Source organism: Gracilinanus agilis, chromosome 5 (assembly GCF_016433145.1).
Source record: "Gracilinanus agilis isolate LMUSP501 chromosome 5, AgileGrace, whole genome shotgun sequence".
NCBI lineage: Eukaryota > Metazoa > Chordata > Mammalia > Didelphimorphia > Didelphidae > Gracilinanus > Gracilinanus agilis.
This window is the reverse complement of record NC_058134.1, coordinates 107089061-107103253: the sequence shown is the minus strand read 5'-3', so window position 1 is coordinate 107103253 and position 14193 is coordinate 107089061. Positions and strand designations below refer to the sequence as shown.

General features: G+C 39.2%; 1 gene segment (V, D, J or C); it reads left to right on the top strand.

Annotated features, from left to right (window-relative positions):
• The window catches only part of LOC123249460, a 232614-nt gene extending 218659 nt beyond the window's left edge, over positions 1 to 13955 (top strand). Inside the window, 5 exon segments of the C gene segment in view lie at positions 7991 to 8027; positions 11832 to 12218; positions 12802 to 12819; positions 13254 to 13360; positions 13718 to 13955. Coding sequence covers positions 7991 to 8027; positions 11832 to 12218; positions 12802 to 12819; positions 13254 to 13360; positions 13718 to 13738 — 570 coding nt within the window.
• Positions 13956 to 14193: the final 238 nt, after the last annotated feature.

The window sequence follows — 14193 nt, the reverse complement described above, 5'->3', positions numbered from 1 at the left end:
AAAAAATTGTTATTATCATCAGGATAGCTAGAAGAAGTATGCTTAGAGGGAACTGTGACTGTTTTGGATGAAATGTGTATATATATATATATATATATATATAGATAGATAGATAGATAGATAGATATAGATATAGATATAGATATATAGATAGATAGGTGTGTGTGTATGTGTGTATATATATATATATATATATATATATACATATGTGTGTGTGTGTTTAAACTAGAAGTAAAAAAAAAAGAAGATAATACTAAGAAAAACGGGAAGAGAAATAGGGTAATTTTATATTTCATAAAGAAGCACATGGCAGGAGGGGGAGAGAAGATCAATACAATAGAAGCTTGAAAGAGGTTAGACAGTCTCCACAAAAATTTTAATCATTACAATAGGAAGGGTCAGAAAGGTCCAAATGGAAGGAAAACCTCCAACTCCAAACTCAGTCATCATTAGCAGCAGCATCAACATCATCATCAAAATCAAAAGCAGTGTCATCATTGTCAATATCATCATCATTATCAACAACATCATCAACATTACATCATCATCAACATCAACAACATCTTCATCATCATCATCATCATCATCATCAACATCTTCATCATCATCATCATCATCATCATCATCATCAACATCTTCATCATCATCATCATCATCAACATAAACATCATCATCATCAACATAAACATCATCAGCATCAATATCAACAACATCAACAGTATCAACAACAACATCATCAACATCAACATCATCATCATCAAAATAAAAATTAACAATGTCATTAACATCAACATCATCATCATCAACATCTTCAACGTTGTTATATTCATAATGTGGGAAGTGATGGATGCCACTTTGACTGACAGGGATGGCAGTTGAAAGACTCAGAATGTTCCCAGGTGCTGTGAGCCAGGGGCAAACATCGGTTGGCCCCACGGTATAAATACCCCTGACAGCCTCTTTGAGAGAAGTTTCTCTGGAGGTCTCTGGACAGGAGTCTCTAGACTGGGAAATCTCAGAGTGGGTGGTTGAAGGGTGGCAGGGAAGTCTATGAAGAAGAGGGCAGGAATAACTCTGAAGTTATTTCCTGATAGACTGTGAGAGCTAGTGCATCACCAACACTGGTAGTGAGAAAGCTGAGAGAATAAGATCATCAATACAGCTGCATCAATAGCTTCCCTATTCTCTGGCTTGGCTGTGGCCAGGTCTGGCCAGAGGTAGTGGGGGTGAGCAAATCTCCAGCTTCCACTTGATCAATAGCCTCGAGTCCTGATTGTCAACTAGTTTATAGATAATAGATCATTAGGGTCTCCAATCCCCAATCCTTGTCCTTGTTATCCTTTCCCTGAGTATAGATAAAGAGAGCTCAACAACGAGTACCTTCCTAAGTGGTCTTTATATCACGGGCCTTGGGAAAGGAGTCAAACACATCAGATCCTAAACGTCATCCAAGGCAAATCAATAGCCCAATACTAATATATCCAACCTCAGGTTGGACCTGGAAAGGCTACCCATCTATTTAACCTCTCGAGGGTCCTTCTTGGGCAACTGTTAGAGAGAAAGGGATAAATAACAGCAGCAATCAAGGGTGATTGGAGTTGGTATTTCTCCATCATTTGCAGCTGAGGAGAGTACAGAAAGATACATCAACATCATTGTACAACTATACATCTCCCTTGAACCCTCTTTTATTTATAACAACATTAACATCAAACTATCCATCTTTTCCTGGCTCAGGAAAGATTTTTGCTGGGTGCCCTAACCTAGTAGCATACTATGCAGAGTATTGAATGAAAGTCAAAAGACCTAAAGCTAGGTTTGAGTGCCACTGTGTCCTTTGGGGGTAAAAAGAAAGCCTTCTTTTTCCTGTACTCAGTTTCCTCATTTATGTATGGATGAGCTTACCTGGACTCTGCATTAAGTTAATTATTTAAATCAAAGAATGAACCAGATGTAAACAAGAAAAAAAGAATACAAAAATAACTATATGCAAATAAATAGTACAAGTAACTAATAAAAAGAGAAATGCAAGTTAAAACAACTCAATAGTTCTGTCTCACATCATTAATTCAGTAAAAATAACAAAAAAAGAAAATCACAATTATTGTAGAGAATGAGAAAGTATACAAAATCATTGTTGGTAGAGAGACAAATTGATCCAGTTCTGAAAAGCAATTTGGTACTGTGCCCCAAAAGTCACTGAATTGTGTAGACTCTTTGATCCACAGATATCATTGCTAAGCTTGTGTTCAAAGAAATTAATGAGTGTTAAAACATCCATATCATTAAAAATATTGATAGAAGCTCTTTTGTAAATAGTAAAAAGTGGGGGATTAAAGGCATATATCAGTTGGGGCATGGCTTAATAAAATGTGGCATATGAATAAAATGTAACATTACTGTGCCATGTAAAGGGTAAAATTATGGTTGGACTGAATATATAAGAGTGTAGTTGCTGAAATTAATTACTCAAGTCAGAACGACTTTTATGGTAGTGTAATTCACAAATAGAAAGAGTGAAATAAAAATTGCTGGAAATTAGAAAGTAGTTTGGCGGAAACTATGTATAGACCAATATCTTACACCATTCACTAAGATAAAAAAGAAACATGAGTTAAACATAAAAGGAGATATAATAAACAAATTAGAAAAACAAGGAACATATTACCTATCAGATTTATAGATAGGAGAAGAATTTATGAGTAAACAAGAATTGGAGAGAATTGTGAGATGTAAAATGGATAATTTTGATAACAATGAATTAAAAGGTTTTGTATACATAAAACCAGCATAGCTGAGATTAGAAAAAAAGCAAAGAATTGGGAGAAGGGAAAGTTTTATAGATGTTTTTGGAGAGAGATTTCATACATAAAATATTTAGAGAACTTTATCACATTTGTAAGATTAAAGAGCTAAGTCCCAATTAACAAATGTACACAAAAATATGAGCAGACAGTTTTTGAATGAATAAATCAGTCATATATAGGTATATGAAAGTGCTCTAACTAATGACTGATTAGAGAAATGCAAATCAAAACAATTCTGAGATACCCTCTCATACCTATCAGATTGACTAAAATGATAAAAGGGCAAAATGAAAAATGTTGAAGGGGATGTGGGGAAATAGAGACATTAAGGTACTGTTGGTAGAACTGTGAACTGATCCAACCATTTTGGAGAGAAATTCAAATTTATCCTCAGAGTTTTAAAATTGTGTATGCCCCCTGGACCTGGCAAGGGTATTGCTGGTTCTGTTTATTAAAGAGATTAGGAAACAGGAAAACTCTATATTAGTGATGATGAACATTTTAGAGACAGAGTGTCAGGCTCTGCCCCCACTTCACTCCCCAGACCACATGCAGTGCCATGCCCTAAACCCCTTACCCCAGAAAGGGGAGGAGAGAAGAGTTCCCATTGAGCTTCTGGGCAGAGAGGCAGGTGATGAGAGGGGAGTATGGTGAGGAGGAGGAGAGCAACTCCAGTCAAGTCCCTCTGCCTTTCTATTAACAAACTCCGGGGATGGGAGTAGTGATCTCATGGCATGCCATCTTTGGTACCTGTGTCATAGGTTCAGTGTCACTGCTCTATATGTTTCAAAAATTTTATATAGATCTTTTTGTGGTAGCCAAGAACTAGAAATCAAGGGGATATATATCAATTGGGGAATGGCTGAACAAATTATGGTATAGAATTGTGATGGAATACTACTGCACTGTAAGAAATGATGAGCAGGTTAATTTTAAATTGTTTTTATTTTAATAACGAATGTCCATATAAGTTTTCCAAAGTTTTATGATCCATATTGTCTTCTCCCTTCTTCCCTTCCCCTCCCAGAGCTGTCAAGCAATTCAATCTGGGTTATACATGTATTATCACACAAAACATATTTTGATGTTATTCATTTTTGTAAATGAATAATCTTATAAAACCAAAACCTCAAATCAAATATCCAAATAAACAAGTGATAATCATTTGTTTTCATCTTCATTTCTACTCCAACAGTTCTTTCTCTGGAATTGGATAGCATTCTTTTTCATAAGTCCTTACCTTGGATTATTCTATTGGTGTTAATGGCAAAGTCTATCACATTTGATCATTCCACAAAATGCAGTTACTGTGTATAACGTTCTTCTGGTTCTGAGTAGGTTATTTTAAAAAAATTTGGAAAGATCTATATGAAACAAGGAAGAATGAAATGAGTAGAACCAGGTGAACAATATATATGGTTACAGAATTCATATTTGAAAAATAACTTGTGAGTGTGAATTCCAGAGAATAAACTGAAAAATAGAAACACAAAAGACCCAATTTATAGTATACATATCTTTTGGTGGAGGGTGACACCTTCTATAGTGCAGGAGGATGAGGGGCTAAGATAATCGGGAATAAATTCTATTTTTTAAATGAATAAATAATTTTCTTCTAAAAGCAGATGTCCAAGGGCTTCTTCATTGTCCTTCCTTGGGTCTCAAATATGGGCCTGTGCAGTTACTTAGAGAAAAAAATGCTTAGAATCATAGACTGTAGCCCTGGAAGGAGCCTCAGAAACGTAGTAATCCAACTCTTTCATTTTCTAGATGAGGAGACTAAAGTAGAAATGATTTGCCCAAGGTCACTCATGTTAAGTAGTAGAACTGACTTCTCTTATTCTGAATGCATTGCATTTTCCATTTTATACAGCCTGGGTGGTTAAACATTTGGATCCAAAGAAATGTATGAACCCTTTACATACTTGTGTTTGAGAGACAAAGATAGAAACCTGAAACTCAGGAGCCCAAGGATTTTGGACGTGGATGGAGTAGGGAAGAAGGATTAGGGAGGAGCAAGAGACTTCTTGAAAAGCCATTGTCCCCTGTAGGGAGCCCACTAGAGTGCTCACACTATTGAGAGTATACTATGAATGGCAGCAAGAGTGAAGCAGGAGACCGCTGGCTCAGCCCACATACACCAATATAGCTATATTCACTTTCAATGCCACCCACCACTCTACACACAGAGTGTGCACAGAGCAGCTGTTTCTGTGGTTTCCTTCTGGTTCTGAGAGGTGGATCTGACGGAGGAGCTGTTTATGTACAAGACTGTAACATTGTGGGGACAGGGGGCCACAATGATTCATTTCTATGGTGTGCCTTTACAAAATCCTCCCTAGGGAGAACAAGTAGGTCTGCACTGCAGCTATCGCTGCTTCTAACCTTTGGCAAATGTCACCAACCTGGGGAGCACTTGGATTCAAGACAGAGAGCAAAGCCCTTATACCTGGGCATGTACACATAACAATGTCAAAACCCAGAGAGCCCAGAAAAGCCACAGAAAAATTTCCCCTACTTCTGAAAAAGTCACAAGGAGGATTCCTTAGAAGAGTCTGAATTGAGATACCATCTTCTGTATAAGAAAGAATTGGAGCCTTAAGAAAATCTCACCTATTAGTTTACAGATGAAGAAGGGAAGACAATTGTACTCCATCCCAAATCCCCACTGAGAGGCTATCCCCTCCAGAGGCTATCAAGTGGATTATTTGCCTGGCCTATAAAGAATCATTCCTGAAATACAGAGGAAGAAACTAAAGACATCTTTGCTCTGAAAAGATTCGCTTCCATTTTCAATGACATGTGCCTCCTGATTCTGCTCTCTTTTTCACTGGGGAAAGAATATTTACACATGGCACAGGTGGAGGGTACAACACTCTGGTGGACTCTGGTGAAATTGGCAATAAAATTCTTAATTCTGTAATAGCCATTGATGAATCTAAAGAGTAAGAGAACTAAGGTTTTCTGGACCGTCCTTGTGAAGTATAGTACAGGAAGAGGTCTCTATCCCCATAGTTTCTGGCAAGGTCTTTACAGCTCTCTGTCCAAGGGCAAACAGCTCCAGGATCCCAATTAACTTTCATCCACACCCTGTATCACTGTGACAAACACTGCAATATACTTCGGAAAAGGCACCAGACTCATAGTATTGGGTAAGATATCCTCTTATTCCCTGGGCTATTCCGTAGTAGTGCTGGTCCCCCATTCCCTTTTTTAAGCTGTTATATCCTAGTGTGCCAACTACGAAGTATTCTTTGGACCAGGGACCAAGCTTACAATTGTAGGTAAGGTTTTGAGAGGTTTTGAGTGAGGCTGGAGGGAGATGGAAAAAAGACCATCAGAGGGACTTTGAAAGGGAGGAAAGATATAGCCCCCATGATGTCATTCATCTAAGGGGCTCCATATCCTATAGAATGAATCCCAATGAAAACTTAGAAATCTCCTCAGAAATCTCCTTATCCAACTCAAGGCTTGAAAATTTCATATTAGGGTGGGAAAAAGAAATGAGTCAATGTTGATCCTTTAGAGAGTCAGAGGAAACTTAGGGAAAAGAAAACTTCCTGGCAAGGAGAACTATCCAAAAGGGGATCAGAGTGACTTAGGATGTTACCGGTCAAATTTTTCAACATGCAGAGGCTGGATGAACCATTGTTTAGTAAATAACAGAAAGGTTTCTTTCTCTAGCTTGAGTTGGATTGGGTAACCTCTGCAATACAACTCTTAAATTCAATGATTCTATGATGTGTTTAAGACTCCAGGACATTTGGCAAAAGGGTCCTAAAATTCCCTTATCCATTCCCACTGCCAATGGATTTTCTGAAGGTGTCTTCATGTGTCTATCTTAACTTGAATTTTACAGGACACATGTATGAGTCCCTTCTCTCCCAACTTTCTCAAGTCCTGAGCTGGGAGACCAGAAATCTAAGGATATTGCTAAGTCTTCCTTCTGAATCCTGGGTGCGGTTCAGTACATATTGGAGACTTTGGGTTGGGATATAGACAAGAGGAGATTTGAAACGAAGGTCAGAGACTGTGTGCTGGAAACACTCAGTACTTTGGTATGGGGACTCACCTTATCATTGTTGGTAAGTGTGAACTTGTACTAGAGAGGCTATCTATGATCCTGGAAAGAGAGGTATGGAATGGATGGATGGGGGTGGGATGCAGAGGGACTTTGGCTATAAAGTTGTATTTTTTTCTGAGACAGATACAAATGCCTATCTCTTATGATCAGGAGCAAAACAGTGTTTCTAGCCTTAGGGATTTTGTTAATGGCTGGACTGGATGCATCTTGATTTGAGACAGACTCCTAGATCAGAGGAGGTCATCTTATTAATCCTATTATCACACAACAGATTTCCCCTATTTTCTCTCAGACTGATGAAGATTTGATGTGGAGGTGGTATGATATCATGGAAGAAAATTAAATTTTGAGTCAGAGGGTCTGAGTTCAAATTCTTACTTATTTACTAAACTTTGGCAAGTTACAAATGAGGATATTGGAAGTGATGGCTTCTGAAGTTTTATCTAAATCTATTATTCTTATGAACTTATTCTTGGAAATGCTCAGGAAGAAAATATTTCACAGGCTCCCTTCTCAACAATCTCAAAATTTCGGTGACTATTTGGGGGTCGAAGTCATAAAAAAGGAGATGAGGATCATCATACAAACTATATATTTCATGGCCATACAGACACAAAGAATAAAGACTGTGTTTTTATTTCTGAAATAAAAATGTCCTTAAGGAATGATAAGAGGGCACCTAGGAGAAGACTTGAGTCAAGGAGGGAAGAGAAGGAGAGGTAGTTTTTCTTCCGATCTCTATTGGTGTGTGAGTAATGAAAGACTCTATTTTGGCAGTGGTACCAGGCTATTTGTTTCAGGTAAGCAAAGTAGTTTCTCCCATGCTATAGATTCCAGTGGCCTGGAGGGTGGGGACAGGGGGGCAGCAGGGTGAGATCCTAGGATACTGGCAGTGGCAGAATGGGAAACTGAGAAATATAGCCAAAGAAAGAGAAGAGAGGGAAAAAAAGGGAAAAGATTGCTTGAGAGATAAAATGAGAGGTAGGCTTCTCTCCCTTCTTTTGGCAATCTAAAAGGGGACATCAGTTAAGACAGAATCCTCTGCTCATGATTCCCTGGGTTTTGCCACAATACTGTCTTGATGTGTAACAACAGGGAGCAATACTTTGGAAAGGGGACTCACCTTATAGTCTTGGGTAAGGAATGGGGTCTAGGGTGGCAAAGGGATGGTACTGTACTTTACTCCTGGGTTCTTAATGTCTCTTCCTAAGACTACATAACAAACTTCAACCCTTTCATTCCCCAGATCTTTCATCATTGCTTTGGTACAACCCTGGGTAATGCTCATTCAAAGAAATTTTCTTTCTCCAGCCCAGGAGTCCTTGTTCCTTGCATTTCTCTTCAATTATGTGCTACTTTCCCATGGACCTCTCAGTTTAACCTTTTTTATACATCTCTTTCTGTCTCTTTTGAATGTCTGTCAAGTAAATTCCATTTAACCGATATGTATTCAGCATCACTCTCTATTTATGTCTGTTCCTCTCTTCCTTCTAATAACTTCAAATTGTACTTTGAAAACTTTTCTTCTTCAAACCTGATCTTCTTCTGGCCAAATGCCTTTGTCTGTAGTGAGTCCAGTCAGAGCCCAGGAACCCATCACTATTCCCACCAGAGTTCAAATGGGATCTCATTTCAGAGAAGGAAGAAAGTGAAAGAGATATAGACACTGGTTTTACAGCAGCAGTTTGGGGCTGTGCTACAACTCACCCCTTACTTTTGGAGATGGAACCATGCTTGTAGTGACAGGTATGGGAATCTCACATTGAATGGGGGCCAAAGTGGGGGGTACAAGAGTTTGCTTCCCATTGATTTGTCCTTGGAACTGGTAGTGGGAGAGAAGATGCAGCCTGAACCAACTTTGCTTATCTCGACCTGCAGCGGTTCTCTCTGCCTTCCAGCTCTGACTTATTTTTCTTGATTTGTTCTGTCTGCCTCTACTCCACGATGCCGAGCTCTTCATCTAGGTCATATGTTGAGGTTTCTTTCCTTGTTCTTGGTCTCTAATGAGCTTCAATTTCTTACCGTATTTGCTGCTATCCGTTTTTCTCTTCTTTTTTCTTTTTCCCATTTCCTCACCTCCTTCTTTATAACTCTCTCTCTCTCTTTCTCTCTCTCTCTCTCTCTCTCTCTCTCTCTCTATCTCATCTGCAAAGATAGTCAGTCCATGTCTTCATTTCCTCTCTGTCTCAGTCTCTCATAGTCTCCCTAAGTTCCCTTCAGTCTTCTTGAGCTAATTTTAAGAAGACGGAGATAATGATTTTTGAGATCAGCAAGGTCAAAGTCAAGAAAGGGAGTTGCATTGCTCACAGGAAAAGTGGAACCTATAGTTCCCATACTAAATGAAGACAGAATTTTATCTGGGTTCAGTGGGTGTTGGATTCCATGTTAGAAAACCAAGCCTGGGGGAACAGTTCAGATTAGAAATACTAACTACCTGAGCAGAAGCCATAGAGAGGAGAAAAGCGATCTTACCTCTCTTAATCTTAGGACATATTCTTTGATGGGACAAGATATCTACCAGGGGTAAGTACAGCTAAATTTCCTAAAGAGGAATAGAACAAATTTTAAGTAAATACATGGCAGCATTATGCTCTGAGGGAATGTGGAAGAGGGTTGGTTTAGGGAGTATAGAAATAAAGGGTCAAGGTAAATCTGGATCTGGAAGTAAATACCAGCACTGTGTTCCTTTGAAGGGTCTAATCATAGAATCATAGGTTTAGAACTGGAGGAGAACTAAGAGATCACCAAAAAATCCCTCATTTTACATATGAGGAAACAGAGGTCTTGAGACACACAAGTAGTAAATGGCAGGGGCAGTATTTGAGTCCATGTCCTTTGTTTCCAGATCTAACACTCTTTGTACTATACCACATATTCTTCTGCCCAAGATTTCTGACTCCTATCCAAAGAGGAACACAGACAAAGTTCTCTAGCCAAAGGCCCTGATAGCTAAGCTCCTTTCCCCACTTCTAGTTTTAATTTTTATTTATCCCCTTCCCCAGGGGTATACCTTAGTTTCTTAAGAAGAAAAGTCAAAAGATGTTCAAGGGTGGGAACTTTCAGGATTACATGTTGGCAGGACACCTTCCTAATCCTGAAGCACCAAGTAAATAGTCTGCTGGGGAATCACCAAGATACAACAGAGCAGATGGCAAAAATCATTATCTTGACCATATTCAGGGGATATTCTAATAGCAAGGATAATAATAGTAGGGAGATTCTAGTGTAAAGAATCAAGATAACCTCTAGATTTCTTGATTTATATCCAGTTGAGCAGTTGCCACCTCTAGACAGCTAGCTGATTCTCTGTTAACAAGGGAAATTTGTTCTTTGGAATTCTTCCAGTGCCTACCACCAGTACTTTCCATATAATATGCACTGGCTAAATATATGATTCTATGAAATTATTTGCCAAATCTTAGGTACCAAATTTCCCAGGGGCAGGTAATATGCTAATGAAAAGGAGATTCCAGACCTACCAAATCTTAAGTGTAAATCCTTTTGCAGGAATCATAGACAATGGCAAGGTCAGGACAGCAACAGCTTTTTGCATATTTGGCCAATAACCCATTTCCTTTGGCTAGATGCCCACAGTCATGTCTTAGGATCATGTCCCAAGGAAAGTCTAGGATTCTGATCTCAAAGGACCTCTGATCCCAAAGGGCTGTTCTTCACAAAGAGGGGAAGGGAATCCAAATAAGAGAGTACCCACACTCATAATCTCAGCAGAACCCTCCATAAAGACCTTCTGGTACACCCTAGATGGGGGAGGATGAAACAATAATTTGTTTCTTTGATCATTCTGAACTCATTGATTAGGGCTGAAAATATCTTTTTGAGTTGGGAATTAGACTGGGGGAAAGTGTAATCATTAATAGTTAGAGCTAGAAAAAGATCTTAGAAATCCCTTATTCACTTCACCAATAAGAAATATGAAATGACCTCAAGGAGTGGCAGTGCCAAGGTTCAAACTTAGTCTAATTTTTTTCTATATGATTCCAGTCACTTCTTCCTTCTCTGGAGCATTTTTCACATCTCAAAATCAAGATTGAAAAGGTGACCCACAAAAGCCTAGCCCCACACTCTTTACAGTCTCACCACCTTAGGAAATAAATATTGTTTCTGAAATCTGCAAAACCATCTGCATCTAACTATCCTCCTTATTAGCCAATCCCATTTTCAAATAAGCATTCGTCAAAGGCCAAATCTTCAATACTATTCTTATAGAAACCATTTCCCATAATTTTTCCATAACACCAACTAGATATTAGGCTGGGCAAAAGGAAAGAGTACAATCTAGACTCTGACTGATTCCATCAAAAACTACAGGCCAATAATGCATAAACACAATAGAATTATAGTAATAATTACTGGAAGTAATGGGGAGCCACTGGAGTGTGTTTGGTGTTCAGGGGAGTATGGGAAAACCTTTGCAATAGTAAGATGGCTTTGGAAGCTGAGTGGAAGAGGGATTGGACTGAGGAGAGACTTGAGGCAACAAGATCAATCAGAAGGCTATTGAAATGGTATAGGTGTGAGGTAATGAGGCCAGTAGCTATGAGGGTGAGAGAAGGGGAAGTCATAGGAGACTTTAAAAAGATAGAAACAAGATTTGGGAACAATGAGGATATTTGTAATGAGTGAGAGTAAGGAATACAGGATGCCATTAAGGTCAAAAGTCTAGGTAACCTGAAATAGGGGAGTGACTATGATAGTAATAGAAAATTTTTGAAGAAGAGAAGGATGGGGGATGGAAAAAATGAGTTCTGTTTTGGATATGTTGGTTTTGAGAGATCTAAGGATCATCCAGTTTGAGATATCCTAAAGTCAGTTGTCAATACTAGACTAAGTGATGTTAGTCTAATATTCTTTTTCTTTTCGCTCCCCAAAAAGACAGCTCCATGAATAGTCCTTGGTCCCAACATCTTTCCATTTTTCAGATAACCTGGAAAGAGTGACTCCTCCAAAGGTAACTGTGTTTCAGCCATCTGAGGAAGAGATTGAGACAAAAGGAAAGGCCACTCTGGTCTGTCTGGCCACAGGCTTCTACCCTGACCTTGTGGAGCTGAGCTGGTGGGTGAATGGGCAGGAGACCAAAATTGGGGTCGGCACAGACCCTGAGCCTTCCAAGGAGCATCCCAATGAAGAACACTCCAGCTACTCCCTGAGCAGCCGCCTCCGGATTTCTGCTCCCTTCTGGCGCAATCCCAAGAACAGCTTTCGTTGCCAAGTTCGGTTTTATGGCATCGCAGAGAATGAGACCTGGACAAGTACGCGGAGCAAACCTGTCACCCAGAATGTCAGTGACCAGATCTGGGGAAAGGCAGGTGAGAAGATTCATCAATTAGACCAGGACAGAAATGGTATGGGAAAAGAAAGGTTCAGAGAAGGAGAGAGATAGAGGCAGAAAGACAGACAGTCAGACAGACAGACAGCAAGAAGGAAAGGATAGAAGAGAAGACATAATCAAATAGACAGGAAACTAAAATAGTGTGCCTCCAAGTATCTTCCCAGGGTTCATTTATTCAGAGAGGGGAAGAATTAGGCTACAGGTAACCAAGGTCACTTCCTGGAGGAATAAGATATCAACTCGGATGCATCCTTCCTGCTCAGTCACAATCAGAGATCTTACAGAAAGCACCCCAACTACCAATCTGTACAGCTCAGCAATTCATATAGGATCCAGTTGATCTTTCCATTTGCCCAAGATAATAAGGATTTTCTTAAATGATAGTAGCAAAGGGAGAAATGTAGGGCCAGGATTAAGCCAGACTATATCATAATTTATATTTTATTCAAATTATGGATATTTGCTTAATGATTTAATTTGAGCTATGGGCCTATAAGCTTATATTAACTTGTGTTGCCTACGCAGGGTTTCTGATATGTGTCCCCAATTTTCTCTTTTAGATTGTGGAGTTACCTTTGGTAAGTAAAATTCTTTTTCTCTTTTTTTCCTATTTCATACCCCTGTGCCAGCAACCATAGCGCAGGTCAACTAGTCAATAAGTATTTATTTTTTATTTTTCTTAAACCCTTACCTATTGGTTTCAATGCAGAAGAGTGGTAAAGGCTAAAGGCTAAAAAGTTTAAGTTGGGACTAAGTGACACAGTTTCTACTTCTTATAGTACTAAGTGCTCAGGATACAAAAAAAGTAAGTCCTTGTCCTTGAGGAGCTTGCAGTCTAATGGGGAAAACAGCATACAAGCACCAACGCTTTTGTGTGTGCATACACACACACACACACACACACACACACACACACACAAGCTCTTGTCCACCAGATATAAACTTGCGTTTCCCCTAGAGATGGGGAGACTAGAGCTGCTTTCTTACTGGTATGAGATTTCTACTCCCACAGAGTCCTTTCAACAAAGTATCCAGTCTGCTACCTTCCTCTATGAGATTCTCCTGGGGAAGGCTGTGCTGTATGGCCTGCTGGTCAGTGCCCTGGTGTGGAGAGCCATGGTAAGGGCATGAAAAAGAAGACAAATGGGACACATTTTTTTCTCTAGAATCAGCCTGTGGGAATCCTCTTGGTTTACTAAGGGTAGAAGAAGAGAGGGGAGGAGGGGAATAAACTCCCAAACCCCAGAGAATACTCCCAAAAATGATTTGAATTTTTTAAACTTAAGTGGGATTGGTGAAAGTGGGAAATTCATATTGAAACCTAAATACGGGGTGGACAAGTGTCAAGACACACCAACAGGAGTCTGTTCTCCTATAGAGATGCCACATAGATAATTCTACCTTCTGAGTTTCTTCAGTCCCCACCACTGTCATGTTATCTAGAAAACCAATAAAGTGCCATTATCTCTTTCTTAGGCCAAGAAAAAATATTCCTGAGGTGAGCTGTGGAATTAAAAATAGGGAGATGAAAGAAGAATTCAGCACCCTATAATGGCTACTACTTTCTCTATTCCTATCCTGAGTTCCAGTAGAAGTATTATTTCTTTCACCTCCACCTTCATCTTCATAAGTCTCCTCAAATAGAACTCTGAAGCTCACAGAGGACAAGGATGGTTGCTTAATCCTGAAGAAATAAAAAAAATTGCCATGCTTAGCTGTTACCAACAGTGCCTCAATCTTTTCTTTTTTTTTTTTTTCACATCATTGACTTACATTTGGAAATATTCCTCCAAGTTCAGATACAGAGTTCAGGAAAGTAGTAAAGTGATTCATTAAAAATGCCAGCAGAGGGAAGGTAATTGTGGGAAGATGACTCACTGTGACATTAGCATCCCTCCCCTAGACTGTCATGAATATGGTTAACAATTTCACCTATCTTAAAGATTCAGTCA